This window comes from Hemibagrus wyckioides, linkage group LG21, assembly GCF_019097595.1.
Source record: "Hemibagrus wyckioides isolate EC202008001 linkage group LG21, SWU_Hwy_1.0, whole genome shotgun sequence".
Lineage (NCBI taxonomy): Eukaryota > Metazoa > Chordata > Actinopteri > Siluriformes > Bagridae > Hemibagrus > Hemibagrus wyckioides.
The window spans coordinates 19221235-19237725 of record NC_080730.1 but is presented as its reverse complement, the minus strand read 5'-3'; the positions used below and the strand labels follow the sequence as shown (position 1 = coordinate 19237725).

Here is a 16491-nt window from a genome sequence, read left to right as displayed (position 1 = left end):
TAAGAGAGAAATGTATCCTTTTGTCATCTGTAAAAATCCCCAAATATGACTCAACATTATTACAAACAGGCCAAATGCTAACACACTCACGCTCATATGCTTCAGTAGCTAGAGGAGCCGTCGACGAATCACACAAATAAGCTATGAGCATGCGAATGTACATACAAATAGATGAACAGATCGGAAGCGTTTTAGTTTGCTGTGGTTACTCAACTAGATCAAAGTGTAAAAAAACCATTTGATAGAGATTTGAAAGTTACACGACACACACACGCTACGCCATGACACTAGCCAGAAGAGTTTACAAAGATAATCAGGAATCAACACTTCTCCACTTCTTCATCTTCAGCATGCGCTCCATAAACTCTGCGATGGCTCTTCTGGTGTCCATCACAGAGAGATTCCTGATCTGGACAGTGCTGTGGTCCTGTTTTAAATTCCTTCGTATATATATATATATATTCCTCCTTCAGCTTGGTACACTGAGCTTCCCACTTATCATTTTATCGCTTTATACTCAATGTCAAGGTCTCCACAATAAATTAATAAACTTCTTTATGACCTCAGCAGGTGAGAACCGCGGTCACTTAGACACCTGACCACACCCCTGAAAAACAGTTCAACCCGAGAGGTTTTTCAGGTGGATCAAAGGTGCAATTTAGTTCAGGAATTAGTTTAATTGTACCGCAGTTCTTTGTTATGAATAGTCTGGGCTTTTTCTTTTCTTTTCATAACAAATGTATTAGAGCAATTTACAGGCTCTGAGGAAAGCTTAGTGGTTGTTCTGGTGTAAATATGAATTCATTAACAAACAATAATGTCCATAGACATGTAAACTACTATAAAAGTGAAAGGCAATGTTTTTTTTGTTGTTTTTTGGTGGTTTTTTTTGTTACTTGACCTTCTTTTATTTCCCTCTGTCTGGGTGTCAAAAGAAGTACTAGTTCCTCCTATGCACTTCTCATTTGACAGTCTCCTAATCTCACACACGCAGATGCTTTTATGTTAAATGTTAAAAATCCTAATTCTACTGTATATTTACAAGAAACTGCGACTTACAGTGCACTGGAGTTGATCCAAAACCCCACTCTTTACACTGCACCATCTATAGTTTTTTAAAGCAGCATTTAATCATTTCTGCCTGCAGTGATATTTATGTGTGGAAACAAACAGCACTGGTTCGGAGAACTTTGTCTGGAACACACACAAGTTGATTCAGAGTGAAACAACACTTGGCCTTGTGACGCAGGTGAAAGATCATCTTAGTACCACATGAGTTTGCTGTGCTGATCACAGATGTGAGAGGGGGAGAGAGAGGAAGAAAGAGAGACAGAAAAAGAGAGAGACTGATAGACAGAGATAGCTCGTTGCCCTTTGCTCTGATTAGGTTTATCACCTTCGTGGGATTTTCTTTCTTAATTCTGGAGTTTGAACTTCATTACAGATGACGTTTCTATTTGGACTGAAGAGGTATTTGTCTAGTTTCATTGTGAACAGAAACCAACTCTAAATTAGCACTTTTCTTCTGAGGTTTCACACATAAGGCCCTGCTGCCTGCCAATATCAAAAGGTTATAAGAGCATTCATAGAGGATCACTGAGATCTTCCTGCTCATTCCAGGGCTAGTTAGTGCAATAAAAAGTGTATCATGAGACAGGACCAGCCGTGTTAATGTGAATGAATTCTCAAACCGAGGTCATGTTTTGGGTTTTTTTTCACCCTGTCCATGTCTGTCTCATACCTGCTCTTTCAGTTCGGTCAGCTGACCGGACAGGTTGGAGACCAGTTTCATGGTGGACTCGAGTTTCTCCTGCAGGTTCCTGATCTCGTTCTGCTCACCCTCTGCGTCACTGCTCACCAGCGACATCGCCCGCATGCGAGGAAACCAGTCCAAGTTGTGCTCCTGTGAGGACAGTCGTAATGGTTAAACTTGTCCTTCGCAAAGGACACTAGAGTTTCTGTACATTTACCTTCAACCTCAAACTCTGTAGCTGTAAATATCAGTTATTTATTTTAGTTACAATCAACACAAATGTAACAAACATTAACAAGACAAATTTATAAATTAATAAATAAATAAGACAAGCTGGACATGCTGTAATGCCCGATGACAAGCAGGAGGAGTTAGAGTATGCTGTCTTAGTGTCTCCTGAACACAGCTCAGCCTTTTGCTATTTCTTTTTTTTTTTTTTACTTTAGTTGTCATTTTGTCGTTCGGCTCACCGACCAGCTTCGCCTTTTATAGTCGCTTCACTAAACGGAAAAAGGCCATGAATGCTGTAAATGTTTTGGGTCAGTTGCAACAAGCATCTGAGCGAAGATAAAAATCAGTGAAACATCTGAAACAATTTGCCAGTATTTTACTTGTTCGGCTTATTCTACAAAAACATTTACACAACTTTATTAAATTAATAAACAATATATTAATATCCCTCTTGAGATACTATATGTTTTATAAGAACAGATCTTTGATATCTGCCAGATCTCGGAGACTCCCAGCTTAATTTAGTAATAAACAGCCAGCTATTCTGACACAAGCAACATTCATTTGATCGCAAATTAAAAACAGCATTTGTGCTTTTTGAAGGAATAAATGAGTTAAATCCTGCTCTTGCTAATTATCTTTATCTTTCGGAGTGAAAATGCCTCAGACACCGGACAAATTGTAACTGTGAAATTGAATTAGAGCCGAGGAGATGACCCATCGAGAGTCACATGAGCCTACAGCTCCACTCCATCTCACAGAGGAATTTCACAGATTATCCACCCTAATTTTATCAACTTAAACATCCAGAAAACGCAGTGTTACACTGCTTAAAACCTAAAAGCACTGAACATGCGTTTGCCTTGTGTCAGAGACGACCCAGTTCGCTTGTGGGGAAATCACCGTCTCTAAAGACGAGTGGCCAAAACACCAGACAATGCTGCTTATTTATAGGATTCACGCATGATTTGGCAGGCGCACTTCCTGTTGATCTCTTATCAGGGTTTTGGCTCTGCATAGTGAGTGTCTGTCTCTCACACTCTCTCTCTCTCTCTCTCTCTTACTATCTTTCTCTCACTCACTCTGTCTCTTCCTCTCTTTCTTTCTTTCTTACTCTCTCTCTCTCCACCAGTGACTTTCTAGATGAAGATTGAGGAATTTTAACCATATCTAACAAATCAGTAATAAGCAGTTAACCTGAACTTCTCTCATTATGTAAACAGGAGACCTTTTAAGAATAATCACCGGTTTTGCTCTGCAGCAGCTTGAGCACAGTCATGACACACTACTGTTCTGCCTTCTCAGTAAAATTCAGCACATGACCCTGACTTAATACTGAAAAGCAAGAAGAGTTCAGCATCAACTGGGACGTCTTTACCACCAGCAGACCGAGTCCTTCTTGTTACTAATCTGTATGCTCCAAATGTCATTACCGTACACCTCAAACATGAAAAAAGCTGTTGAAGAAAAAACTATTTCAGACGCTTGACCTGGCTGTGACCTCGACCCCGTCTGGATCAAGTCCAAAATCTCAGCGGGCTGGATACAAAATAATTCCCTATCATTCACAATTAAATACATTCAACCACTAACTTTCAAAATATGGTTCCAAAGATTAGACAGAAAACAAAACTTAATAAATGCCTAAGGACGTACCTCTCTAGAGCACACACAGATCATTACACACACAATTATCCTTCAAATTACCTTTAAAGAAATAGTTTTGTATTTTAAAATATAAGACCACCCAAAAGTAATGAATAAAGATGCAATATTGAGCCCATAAGGGTGAGGGGTATTATTGTAGAAATATGTCAGGAAGTAGAGGCCAATCAAGTGAGATAATCAGAGAGAGAGTGAGAGAATGGAGTGCAGAGAAACTTGTGGAAGGTCATACCAATGCATTCATTTGCCCTCTCCAAAACACACACACACACACACACACACACAGAGCAGTATCAGAGGTGGAGCCACCACAGTGTCTGAAGAGTGTCAAACTGTGTGCTGCATTTTAATGTTGTATACGAATTGAACTAAAACGAGTTCCATCTTGTTCCATCAAAAATAAATGAAATCAAATGAGGGGCATGTGGGATATAAAGAATCAGTGCTGTATAAAGTACCCAAAAGCCATACTTGAGTAAAAGTACAGGTATTTTGTTAGAAAATGACTCGAGTAAAAGTTAAAGTCAACCTTTATAATTCCACTTGAGTAAAAGTCTTAAAGTATCTGAAATGATCTGTACTTAAGTACCAGAAGTAGTATTTTCATGGATGTTTTCAAGTATGGAAAATAAAAGTAGAAGTAAATTAATAAAAAAAAAAGCAAGAATGTAGTAATTTGGAGAATTCTGAATTTTATTCTGTTTTGCTTTCTTTCTAAATAAGACTTGCATGAAAGAAAGAAGAGACCTTTAGAACGTAGTGAACTGTATTGTAATGAAGTGTACAGTGTCAGTGTTTCCATACATGTGGGTTTGTAACTAAGGCCATGTCCACTCGTACCCGGGGATGTTTAAGAAGAGAGATTTTTCTCTGTGTTTTGACCTCTCGTCCACATGCTAATGCAGTCTGAGGTCGCTGGAAACGGAGCTTTTGGAAAACTTTTGGAAATTTCAGTGTTTTCAGAAGATTTCAGTGTTTTCAGTGGTGTTGTGTGGACGGGGGAAACGGAGATTTTGACGAATTGACGTCATTGTCTGTGCGCCGGTCTCCGTGATTTGATGTCAGCTTTGTTAATGAAGATATTTTGTGCAGTAGCAGACTTACGTGAACTACTGACTGTGTTAACGTTGTTTACTGGACTTTTTCCATGCGTGCACACACACACGCAGTTACTCACACATTACGGTCATGGACAGAGGGCCGGAATGTAATACGGAGCTCACTGCTGCTGCATACAGAACTCCCACGACACACACACAGCGGACGAGACCCGGGCAGACTTCTGTTGAGATGTTGAAAAATCGTTTTTAAAAATCCCCAGCTATGTGTGGACATGGTCTAAAGTCATCACTAACCACAAACTTCCTTTACCCCAAATTTGGACGCAGGTTTTTTTTTGTAGTAAGTAACGAAAATGCCGAACAGAAAATGTATCGGAGTAAAAGTATAGAATTTGTTTCAAAAAAGTAGTGAAGTAAAAGTAAAAGTTGACAGAAATATAAAAACTCAAGGAAAGTACAAAAACTCTCAAAGAAATACTTAAGTACTGTTTAAGTTTTTAAAATTTAAGGCTCAAAGTCTACTTTTCGACCGAGTGATGATGAAAAGATTAAAATGGAGTCCACATTTCATTTGTTTGATTAAATCTATATTAAGTCTATATAATGTAACAGAGTTTCATACAAACAGAAGTTATTTAGCACAAAAAATTATTTCAATAGTGCTAATTAAGGAAGCTCTAGCACTAACAGCTCAGGGCTGATATTCTGCACTGTGGTTATTTTAACAATGTGGTTATTTTAACACCCCCCACCACCACCACCACCACCACCACCACCACCACCACCACCCTCACCCCTTTTCTCCACCTAAAACAAATCCATGTATAAGGAGGGTAGGGGTTTTTTTTCCAGCACAACAAAGAAGACAACAAAGAGGACTTGGGGGAAAAAATGAGGAGAAAGAGAAAGACTAGCATTGCTATCTGTCTAGCATTAGTAGAGTAGACGTTACCTGATCTATTAGACACACAATATAAAAAAATATATCCTTAGTGTTGCTATAACTGACTGCAAACAAAGACTGTGCAACTCTAACTACAGGAAAAGCAGATCTACTTCTACTGCTAATAATAAAAATTACAATAATAACGATAAGAGAAGACGAAGAGTAAATGTGAACATAATAATAATAATAAGAAAAAAAATTAAAGATGATAAAGATGAAGAAGAGCAGAACATCTACAAGTGCAATAACAATCTTAAAGTGCGTGTGGCTGCCAGATGAAGTCCCCTTCTCTCAGTGTCAACACACACAACACAGGGAAATCACGCTGCCAGTGATGCATAGACACTCATACTAATTTTGAGAGCAGAGGAGGAGTGTGTGTGTGTGTGTGCGTGTGCGCGCACACAGGAAGTGAACGCAAACACACACTCTCACGTAGAGGTTTGTGTTTAATGTGTCTGTCCAGCTGTCATCTCAACCACAGCAACCCACATCATCACCCTTATTAGCTCTTTAACCCCATATCTTCAAACAAACCCCTTCACACACTATGACTGTCTATCATTTTCACATTTAGCTAGTCAAATATTCTACCTATTATGGGAGCAGACACATCTGGATATCGCACATCTGTCTATAATAACTTCCTCAATAAGGAATCATTATAGATGTCCAGAAGGTTGAGCTACCTCTTTTAAAGAAAAGGAAGGATTGTTTTCATTTCTTTTTATTGTTCCTCTACCAAAATAGGTCAGACATCTCCCAATTAAACCGGATAGATTTATCTAACACTCCTGAAAGACTAATTATTTAGGGTTATAGAGTCATGTACTGAATACGGTGTTAAACACACTATGAGAGTTTAGGACAGATGACGAATGTTTAAGTAAACTGAGATTTTTAAAATATATACAGAGGTTTTTAGAAAAACGACACATAACCCAAAAGGTTCTAACACTGTATCTGTGTTCTAGTTGATGCTAACACTGTATCTGTGTTCTAGTTGATGCTAACACTGTATCTGTGTTCTAGTTGATGCTAACACTGTATCTGTGTTCTAGTTGATGCTAACACTGTATCAGTGTTCTAGTTGATGCTAACACTGTATCAGTGTTCTAGTTGATGCTAACACTGTATCTGTGTTCTAGTTGATGCTAACACTGTATCTGTGTTCTAGTTGATGCTAACACTGTATCTGTGTTCTAGTTGATGCTAACACTGTATCTGTGTTCTAGTTGATGCTAACACTGTATCTGTGTTCTAGTTGATGCTAACACTGTATCTGTGTTCTAGTTGATGCTAACACTGTATCTGTGTTCTAGTTGATGCTAACACTGTATCTGTGTTCTAGTTGATGCTAACACTGTATCTGTGTTCTAGTTGATGCTAACACTGTATCTGTGTTCTAGTTGATGCTAACACTGTATCTGTGTTCTAGTTGATGCTAACACTGTATCTGTGTTCTAGTTGATGCTAACACTGTATCTGTGTTCTAGTTGATGCTAACACTGTATCTGTGTTCTAGTTGATGCTAACACTGTATCTGTGTTCTAGTTGATGCTAACACTGTATCTGTGTTCTAGTTGATGCTAACACTGTATCTGTGTTCTAGTTGATGCTAACACTGTATCTGTGTTCTAGTTGATGCTAACACTGTATCTGTGTTCTAGTTGATGCTAACACTGTATCTGTGTTCTAGTTGATGCTAACACTGTATCTGTGTTCTAGTTGATGCTAACACTGTATCTGTGTTCTAGTTGATGCTAACACTGTATCTGTGTTCTAGTTGATGCTAACACTGTATCTGTGTTCTAGTTGATGCTAACACTGTATCTGTGTTCTAGTTGATGCTAACACTGTATCTGTGTTCTAGTTGATGCTAACACTGTATCTGTGTTCTAGTTGATGCTAACACTGTATCTGTGTTCTAGTTGATGCTAACACTATCTGTGTTCTAGTTGATGCTAACACTGTATCTGTGTTCTAGTTGATGCTAACACTGTATCTGTGTTCTAGTTGATGCTAACACTGTATCTGTGTTCTAGTTGATGCTAACACTGTATCTGTGTTCTAGTTGATGCTAACACTGTATCTGTGTTCTAGTTGATGCTAACACTGTATCTGTGTTCTAGTTGATGCTAACACTGTATCTGTGTTCTAGTTGATGCTAACACTGTATCTGTGTTCTAGTTGATGCTAACACTGTATCTGTGTTCTAGTTGATGCTAACACTGTATCTGTGTTCTAGTTGATGCTAACACTATCTGTGTTCTAGTTGATGCTAACACTATCTGTGTTCTAGTTGATGCTAACACTGTATCTGTGTTCTAGTTGATGCTAACACTGTATCTGTGTTCTAGTTGATGCTAACACTGTATCTGTGTTCTAGTTGATGCTAACACTGTATCTGTGTTCTAGTTGATGCTAACACTGTATCTGTGTTCTAGTTGATGCTAACACTATCTGTGTTCTAGTTGATGCTAACACTGTATCTGTGTTCTAGTTGATGCTAACACTGTATCTGTGTTCTAGTTGATGCTAACACTGTATCTGTGTTCTAGTTGATGCTAACACTATCTGTGTTCTAGTTGATGCTAACACTGTATCTGTGTTCTAGTTGATGCTAACACTGTATCTGTGTTCTAGTTGATGCTAACACTGTATCTGTGTTCTAGTTGATGCTAACACTGTATCTGTGTTCTAGTTGATGCTAACACTGTATCTGTGTTCTAGTTGATGCTAACACTGTATCTGTGTTCTAGTTGATGCTAACACTGTATCTGTGTTCTAGTTGATGCTAACACTGTATCTGTGTTCTAGTTGATGCTAACACTGTATCTGTGTTCTAGTTGATGCTAACACTGTATCTGTGTTCTAGTTGATGCTAACACTGTATCTGTGTTCTAGTTGATGCTAACACTGTATCTGTGTTCTAGTTGATGCTAACACTGTATCTGTGTTCTAGTTGATGCTAACACTGTATCTGTGTTCTAGTTGATGCTAACACTGTATCTGTGTTCTAGTTGATGCTAACACTGTATCTGTGTTCTAGTTGATGCTAACACTGTATCTGTGTTCTAGTTGATGCTAACACTGTATCAGTGTTCTAGTTGATGCTAACACTGTATCTGTGTTCTAGTTGATGCTAACACTGTATCTGTGTTCTAGTTGATGCTAACACTGTATCTGTGTTCTAGTTGATGCTAACACTGTATCTGTGTTCTAGTTGATGCTAACACTGTATCTGTGTTCTAGTTGATGCTAACACTGTATCTGTGTTCTAGTTGATGCTAACACTATCTGTGTTCTAGTTGATGCTAACACTGTATCTGTGTTCTAGTTGATGCTAACACTATCTGTGTTCTAGTTGATGCTAACACTGTATCTGTGTTCTAGTTGATGCTAACACTGTATCTGTGTTCTAGTTGATGCTAACACTGTATCAGTGTTCTAGTTGATGCTAACACTGTCTAATATCTCTGCAAACAAGTGCAGCATTTAATCGAGTAAGCTGGGTCAGGAAACTTTAACTGGCACTGATATCACTATGTTTCTATACTTTTTTAAAGCTGCTTTGAGACAATGTCAATTATTAAAAGCGCAATACAAATCAAATGAATTGAATAATCAAATGCTGCAGTGAGCTGATTTCTATTGCATCCTATTTTGTAAATAATTACAGCCAATGGAAGAAGGTTTCGGGATATCCATTAAATGTTCTTAATGTTCACTTAGAACACGAGCGCGCTAATATAATCCACAGCAGGACGGTGTGATACGGCTACAAAGCACTGCCACTGGAGACTCCTTCCATCAATGCTACATAAACTTCTCCTCTAAGAAATCTTCACCATGACTCTAGGGTTTATTTATTTATATTTTATTAAGCATAGATTATAAATCTTATCCCTGTGAATGAGCTGTTACTATAGAAATAACTTATTAGAAGGAGCGCATTAATATAAACCGATCATTAATGTTATAATATATTCCGAGGCTACTGTCCGAGCCGTGCTGCTAGAGAAAATTAAAAAACACAACTTTTGACCAATCAGAGTCAAGAATCCACTTTGTGCTGAGGTTTAGATTAGATCATCAGTTTTACTCTACACTGGATTAAATGTTGATATTCATAGATGTGATTTTCACGGCAGCTTCATCTGCTGAACTGAACGCTCTCTTTGTGTTTATTTTAAATCATTTACAGCGAAGGTTAAATGATAAAATTCTTAATCTATTATCATCTGTTGGATTTTCTATGCGGAACGTTCCTTCATGGCGCTTCACGGCTGCTGTTCCTGGGTGTAAAAACCCTGTCGCAGACACGGAGGATAAATTGAGGGAGAAGGTACAGTAATAATCTTCATGACTCACACTTGCAATCCTCACTTCCTCTACTTTCAGTTCTTCAGAAAACAGAACTCTGGCTATTTCTATGAAGAAAAAAAAAGTCCCGCCAAACGTGAATATAGAGATTACTCAAATCCACATCCGTTTTCAGCGGGCTACTAACTTGGAAATGTGGAGGCGGATGAAATTGTCACAAGTTAAAGTTCTTTTTTGTTTGTTTGTTTTTTTTGTCGACAAATGCTCCTCAAGAAGCTCCTCAAAAATTCCATTTATAATGTGAGAGCAATGTGTGCAAGGCTGTGCGTATGGAGCGAGTTAAATTCACCTCTGGTACATTGTTTACAATCAACACAATTGTCAGTAATTCTGTGGAAATATATGTGTGCATACGTACTCTGTGAGACAGAGACAGAGAGAGAGACAGAGACAGAGAGAGAGAGAGAGAGTGAGAGAGAGAGAGAGAGAGAGAGAGAGATAGATAGATAGATAGAGAGCTTCACCACAACAAATTAGACTGCATCTGCTGCTTCAATGGAAATGAAGGAAGTGTGAATTTCATTACTAATACCACACACACACACAGGCACACTAATGCGTACACATATGTACACACACACACACACACACACACACACAGGACGTGCTGCGGTCTGAACAGCAATGACGTCAGACCTAAAATCAGCCCCTTTGAACCCGCCCACACACATCTATACAGCAATATCTTTGTGTCATGACAGTCATATATGATATTTCAGGCAGGAAACTGGATCACCGATTGCCAGCTTCACATTCACTGTACAAGGGTGGTTTGATTATTGATCATCCGTCCGGTGATGGTTAAAGAACACCACACAATCATCATAATGTCAACATCTGCAGCATTTCTTCTAGCAAAGGCTGCAGACGTCAGCCTACGAGCTGCTCATAACAACAATGACACAATTTACCAGAAGCTCCCTTCCAGTGACGTTGTGAGCAATTTCGGTGGTCGTAATGGCCAAACGATAAGTAAGAATTCTGTTTTATCTTATTTTATCTCTTCTTTCACACTCAGAAGCGAAAGCTGAAAACCATTTCCATGCTCACCACAGGAACATGTGTTTCTGCATGTGTGTGTGTGTGTGTGTTTTACAGCATGTAGATGCAGCCTGACTTTTACACTGGCTTTAATCAACAACAAGGAGGCCATGTATGTATGTCACACACTACATGGTTTCCCAGCTGGTGAAAACACCTGATTTATTCTGCACACACACACACACACACACACACACACAGTGTACCGCAGAACAAGTTCCACCCAACTCATCCTGTTCCTTGATAAATTCCTGATGTATTATACCAAATTTACCAATTCCTTTATTTATGGATCATACAGCAGTGTTTAAAAGCGATGCTCATCATGCATCATGCTCAGATAGTTTACACTGACCCTGCACATGAAACATCTACACTAAATAATAAAATGAGCTGCAAGGAACTGACCTATTAATGACTCTGATCTAGCCTTTTGGTATCTGTGTATGTGCATACGTGCAGAGTGTGTGTGTGTGTGTGTGTGTGTGTGTGTGTGTGTGTTGTGAAGCAAAGGCTGGCTAATCTTCAGGTCAGGTGCTTCCTCACAAGACCGCTCAGGAACTGGGCCAGTGCCCGGCGGATCAGAAACTGTGTCACCAACCAAACAGTGTAATGACTGCGTCAAAAGAGAAACCACTGGTAAAGTAGGGGCTTTCCTGAACACTTTTCCTTCTACAGAACTCCACACCGCACCCTAGAACTTTAGTGCTGCTGTGCTATTGCTTCAAAGTAAGATGATTTTGGCTTAGTGAATGTTTAAAAAAAAAAAGACTGTGTGTCTTATAAAACTGAGCACTGAATCCCTTTAAAGTGCTTTCCATGACCTGTTCATGCTTTCCAGGAGCTGTTATGTCACATACATAGGTGACGTATGTGACAGAGTAGAATTCACTCGAATGTTTCATTGAGGTGGATATAACTGGGAACATTTTTTCAGGGAAGTTGAGGTAATCCTGGCCAAAGGAGGTCATTATTTCTTGGCACAGAGCGCACACGCATACACAGAAAACTGAGACATTCCCACAAAGCTTAGCTGCAGTCACAGGGCCAACTCCTGCTCCTCTGGCCATTCTACTGAAGTCAAAATGTCTGTGTGTGTGTGTGTGTGTGTGTGTGTGTGTGCGTGTGTGTGTGCATGTTCAATCGTTAGATGGCTTCTCTCATGGATTAACACATTCCGAGCTGCTGCCAAGACTGCTCAGAGTCTTAATGCAGACAGACAGATTGGGTAATAGAGCTCAGATTTAGGGCAAAAAAACACGAGTTCTTTTAGCTCGTTACATAACTGGGCGAGTTGACACAGGGTCAGAGGATGGATTGTTGTGTGGAATGTGGTGGAAAATACCCAGCAAGTAGACCACACTCTTCAAAGAGGAGCCACCCCTGACTTATGTGGGTTCTTTCATTCCAGTGATTCAGAACTTCAGTGTTTATGAGGCCTTAACACTTACTTCTGCTGGACCTTCTGCATCAACCCGTACCAATGGTTCGTGAGTTCAATGGGATGCTTCGGCCGGTGAATTTCTTTCAGATGCAACAGATTCGTTTGTTCCAAACAGATTCCAGGCGTACTTATTAAAGTCATCTTACAAATATAATAACGAATGCTTTAAGTTTAATAAGACAGCAGCACACAGGAAAGAAACCTGATCAGATTTACAGTCAGAAAAAGTCAGCTACGCCTATGCAAAGTGGCGGAGTTTCTGGAAGTCTCTGAATGAATGTGTGTGAGTGGGCTTTGATTCTGATTTTACTGTCAAAGGCTTTGTTGTCATTTCGAATGCGTCACGTTACGTACGTGTATTCCAACGAACCATCAAACTGATCTAAAAATGTTGCATATGATGCAAAGCTTATGCAAAGCTGCATGTGAGTGCATGTAAGTTTGAAAAAAGTTTCCAGATCATGATTCAGTGATTCATTTACCGTAGCCGTCTCTATCTACACCATGCTTCTCACACACTTAGTTGATATAAAAACATGACAAAATGCAACCCATAAGCGTTCACAGATGAAGGTATGAATGTAACGCAGAGAAGGATGAGCCGGTCCGTCTTTTGACATTTTCATGGCAGCAAACTTGTGGTGAACTACAGCACTGAGCGCTACGCTTTGGCGATCACTCATTTTGCCATGTAGGCTTCCATCACTTGTATAACGCTCTTACCCTGATCATCTCGGCAACGTAGCTCTCGGGTCCCGTGTACTCGGTGGAGTCCTTCACTTTAATAAGCACAATGAAGAACAGGTAATGCCACATGTTGTGCTCCACCTTGATGTGTTCCTCGAATGTCACCGTCTTGTTATCAAACTTGTCCCTTTCCAAGCCTGTCAGTACACACACACACACACACACACACACACACGAGCGCACACACACACACACACACAGGGGTTTTATGGTTGACTTAATAAGGGAAGTACATTAGAAAGACAGTGGGAAGTTTTGTCATAATTATATCACATTCACACACTGGATTAAAACCAGGTGCTCAATCACTTTAGATTTACTTTAGATTTAAAGTTCATGGTTAAGTCACTGCTTCAGAAACGCCCCACCCACCCCAATAATCCCGTGATGAAGAGTGGGAAAACTGTTGCATTATTTCTCTTTCACTATTCCTTCAGTTCCTCACTCCTGAGAAAGGAAGGAAGTTCTCAGTATTCAAGTGTGGTGTGTGTGTGTGTGTGTGTGTGTGTGTGTGTGTCATATGTAAGTTTAAGTGATGGGTCTTGTGACCGTTACAAAGGGTATTTTTCAGCTAAATTATAACTGACAGTGGAGTGAGGTTGCATCATCAGCATCAAGCAAACTGTATTTGGAAAAAACCTCATGGAACCAAAAGCTCAAAACATTTTCATGAATGCAACAGGAAGTTTCTGTGCTGTTTCCATATTTGGTATAATGCAACACCTACAGGCAAATAGCATAAGCACAATCCCAGTGAACTGTAGTTTCAGTAATAGCACTCATGATTCATGCTTTTGGGCAAGTCATTAAACCATATAACCAGCACAGTCCCCCCACCTCCCTCTATATCTCCCCCCATTACCCTTCTACATGATGAAGCCTGTGAGAATCTGTCTGTTTGTGTGTGTGAGAGGGTGTGTGTGTGTGTGAACGAGTGAGAGAAGACACTCCTCCACAGTAGCAGCCATGACTAAACCTTCTGGGAAGAAAGGAGCGTCTCAATGTTTACAACATTTGAGTGAAAACAGCTCATTCTGTGCCTGCCAGTCGGGTGAGTCGCTTAATAAGGACTTCCTGATTCGCTTCGCCAAGATACCATTTCATTACGTACACAGATTCACAAGTAATTCTGAAGAAGGGATTTCACATGCTCGAGGCTCATCCGGATCATTTCATAACGTAAGCACTTCACTGCTGATTATGAACGTTTTATTAAAAAACAGGGCCTGCACATCTGTCTACTCACCGCAGATGAAGCAGGTGGTCTTGAGGACCTCCTCTTTCTTTTGCTTTTCACTTCTCAGATCGGCGAAGGTGTCGATAATGACACCAAAGATCAGGTTTAGGACGATGATGATGACCATGAAGAAGAAGAGCAGGTCATAGATCACTCTGGCTGCAAACAGAGGCTCCTGTAAAGAAGAAAGAAGACAGTGGAGGGAGGAGAGGAGAGGGTTTTTTTTTCCGGATAGAAACAAAATTAAATGAAAATAGAATAAGGTAATGTAAAGCTTGGAATGAGTAAAAACATCTAAGAACACAATCTTATTTCAGGTTTATAATAATCTCATGGTCCCTTAATACTCATTTCCATTCCCAGCATTTAGCAGATCCTCTTATACAAAGTGACTTACTGAAGTCTGGATCCAAAAAGTTTCCTCACTTGACTAGTATAAACATAATCTAAAAGCTTTGTTACAGAGCCGTGTAGATTTAACACTCATTTAAGTGAGGAGCGACACAAAAACAAAATAGCTTATTAAGTAACCATAATAACCTGATTTCTCCAAAGCACTACATAATTAAACTAGAGAATATCCGCTCCCTCCTCCATATTTAGCAAATCAGCATGTTATGGTCAGTTAAGCTAGGTCATATTTATGAAAGTGATGTGGTCATGAGGTAATGTATAGGTCATTGGCAGTGAAGGGTGTGATTAGGTGGTAGGTTGTGTGTTTGTTGGGTTGTACCTCTTTAGAAGGCTTTCGTAACACATCCCCGACTCCCCCACCGCTACGGAGGCCGTGACTGAGCACAGTCACGATGCACATGAGCAAAGAGTCGCATGTTCGCTCCTTATCCTCCACCACCACTGCTGCCACAGCTAAGACAAAGCACATCCACACACACGCGTGTAAGTGGCATGTTGAAACCTGTACATACCAAGAATACTGGTACACAAGTGGTCTTACACGTGCAACACACACCCTCGTGCATTCCTAATTTACACATGCACGTAAACACACAGTGTGTCACACTATCACCTTTCTGATCTGTAATGGTATGCTGCAGGAGGGAGAGGGGGAGGGAGAGGGGGAGGTCAACAACATGCACACCGTTGTTATTTCTATTTTGAGACAATGACATAAACCAGTGATTATGACTTGCTTGAAGAAAAAAGAAATCTTTTCAGTGCCTTAGGTATGCATTACGATACATCACACTTATTTACATTTCTAAGACAGGATGTGACGAGATCGGGCAGCTCTAAGTGACCGGTCAAAAATGACATTTAGAATAAATCTAATTACACTCCAGATGACATGCACGTGGTGTTCATGTGGTGCAGCGCTGGATCAGACGGATCAGACCGCATGATCGCACAAAACCTGGGTTTTGAACCCGGGTCAGCTGTGCTCCTGCGACCTGCTCATTAAATGTCACACCTTCTAATTTCCTGCAGCACAATTAACCTTTGACCCCTCGTGACTGACGAATCCTGTCTTCCAATATAGTGTTAACGGGATATGACTGAGCGACTATGGGGTTTCCACAGAATGAGATTAAACACAGTTGAGGTGAAGTGAGTGTGCTTACATTCCACCGTGGCCTCTGATGAACAGTTCTCTCCACCTTCTTTCTGACAAACCCCACCTGACAGGAACTCGCTCATCATACTAGCGGTTTGCTCTGAAATAACCAATGACAAATTAACTACAGTTATAATAAACAAAATAAATTTTACCTATTTAATTTCTGAATAGTAGTTTTAACTTAACTTGACAAATATACCGATCTGACATTAGTAACTGTAATGTAATCGTTATTGTTTTCTCTTTGCTGTCCATACCGAGTGTTTTATTTGGGATTCGGTCGACGTTCAGAATGAAGTCATCCTTGAAGATGATGTAGCCGACGATGGAGAACAGATAGACGAGGATGAGCGCGAGCACGGCGGTGAGCACGATAGAGCGCCCGTTCCTCGTCACGCTCTTTA

At 39.9% G+C, this 16491-nt stretch overlaps 1 protein-coding gene across 13 annotated transcripts in view; it reads right to left on the bottom strand.

The window, feature by feature from the left end:
* The window catches only part of itpr1b (inositol 1,4,5-trisphosphate receptor, type 1b), a 110060-nt gene that overhangs the window by 1721 nt on the left and 91848 nt on the right, over window positions 1-16491 (bottom strand). For all 13 annotated transcript variants that reach the window (XM_058374105.1, XM_058374112.1, XM_058374106.1 and 10 more), the window contains 6 exons: window positions 16345-16491; window positions 16092-16184; window positions 15245-15378; window positions 14521-14686; window positions 13251-13411; window positions 1742-1903 (listed from right to left, as the gene is read on the bottom strand). The exon at window positions 16345-16491 is cut by the window's right edge and continues 43 nt beyond it. In XM_058374105.1, coding sequence (XP_058230088.1) covers window positions 1742-1903; window positions 13251-13411; window positions 14521-14686; window positions 15245-15378; window positions 16092-16184; window positions 16345-16491 — 863 coding nt within the window. The remainder of the gene's footprint in view (window positions 1-1741; window positions 1904-13250; window positions 13412-14520; window positions 14687-15244; window positions 15379-16091; window positions 16185-16344) is intronic.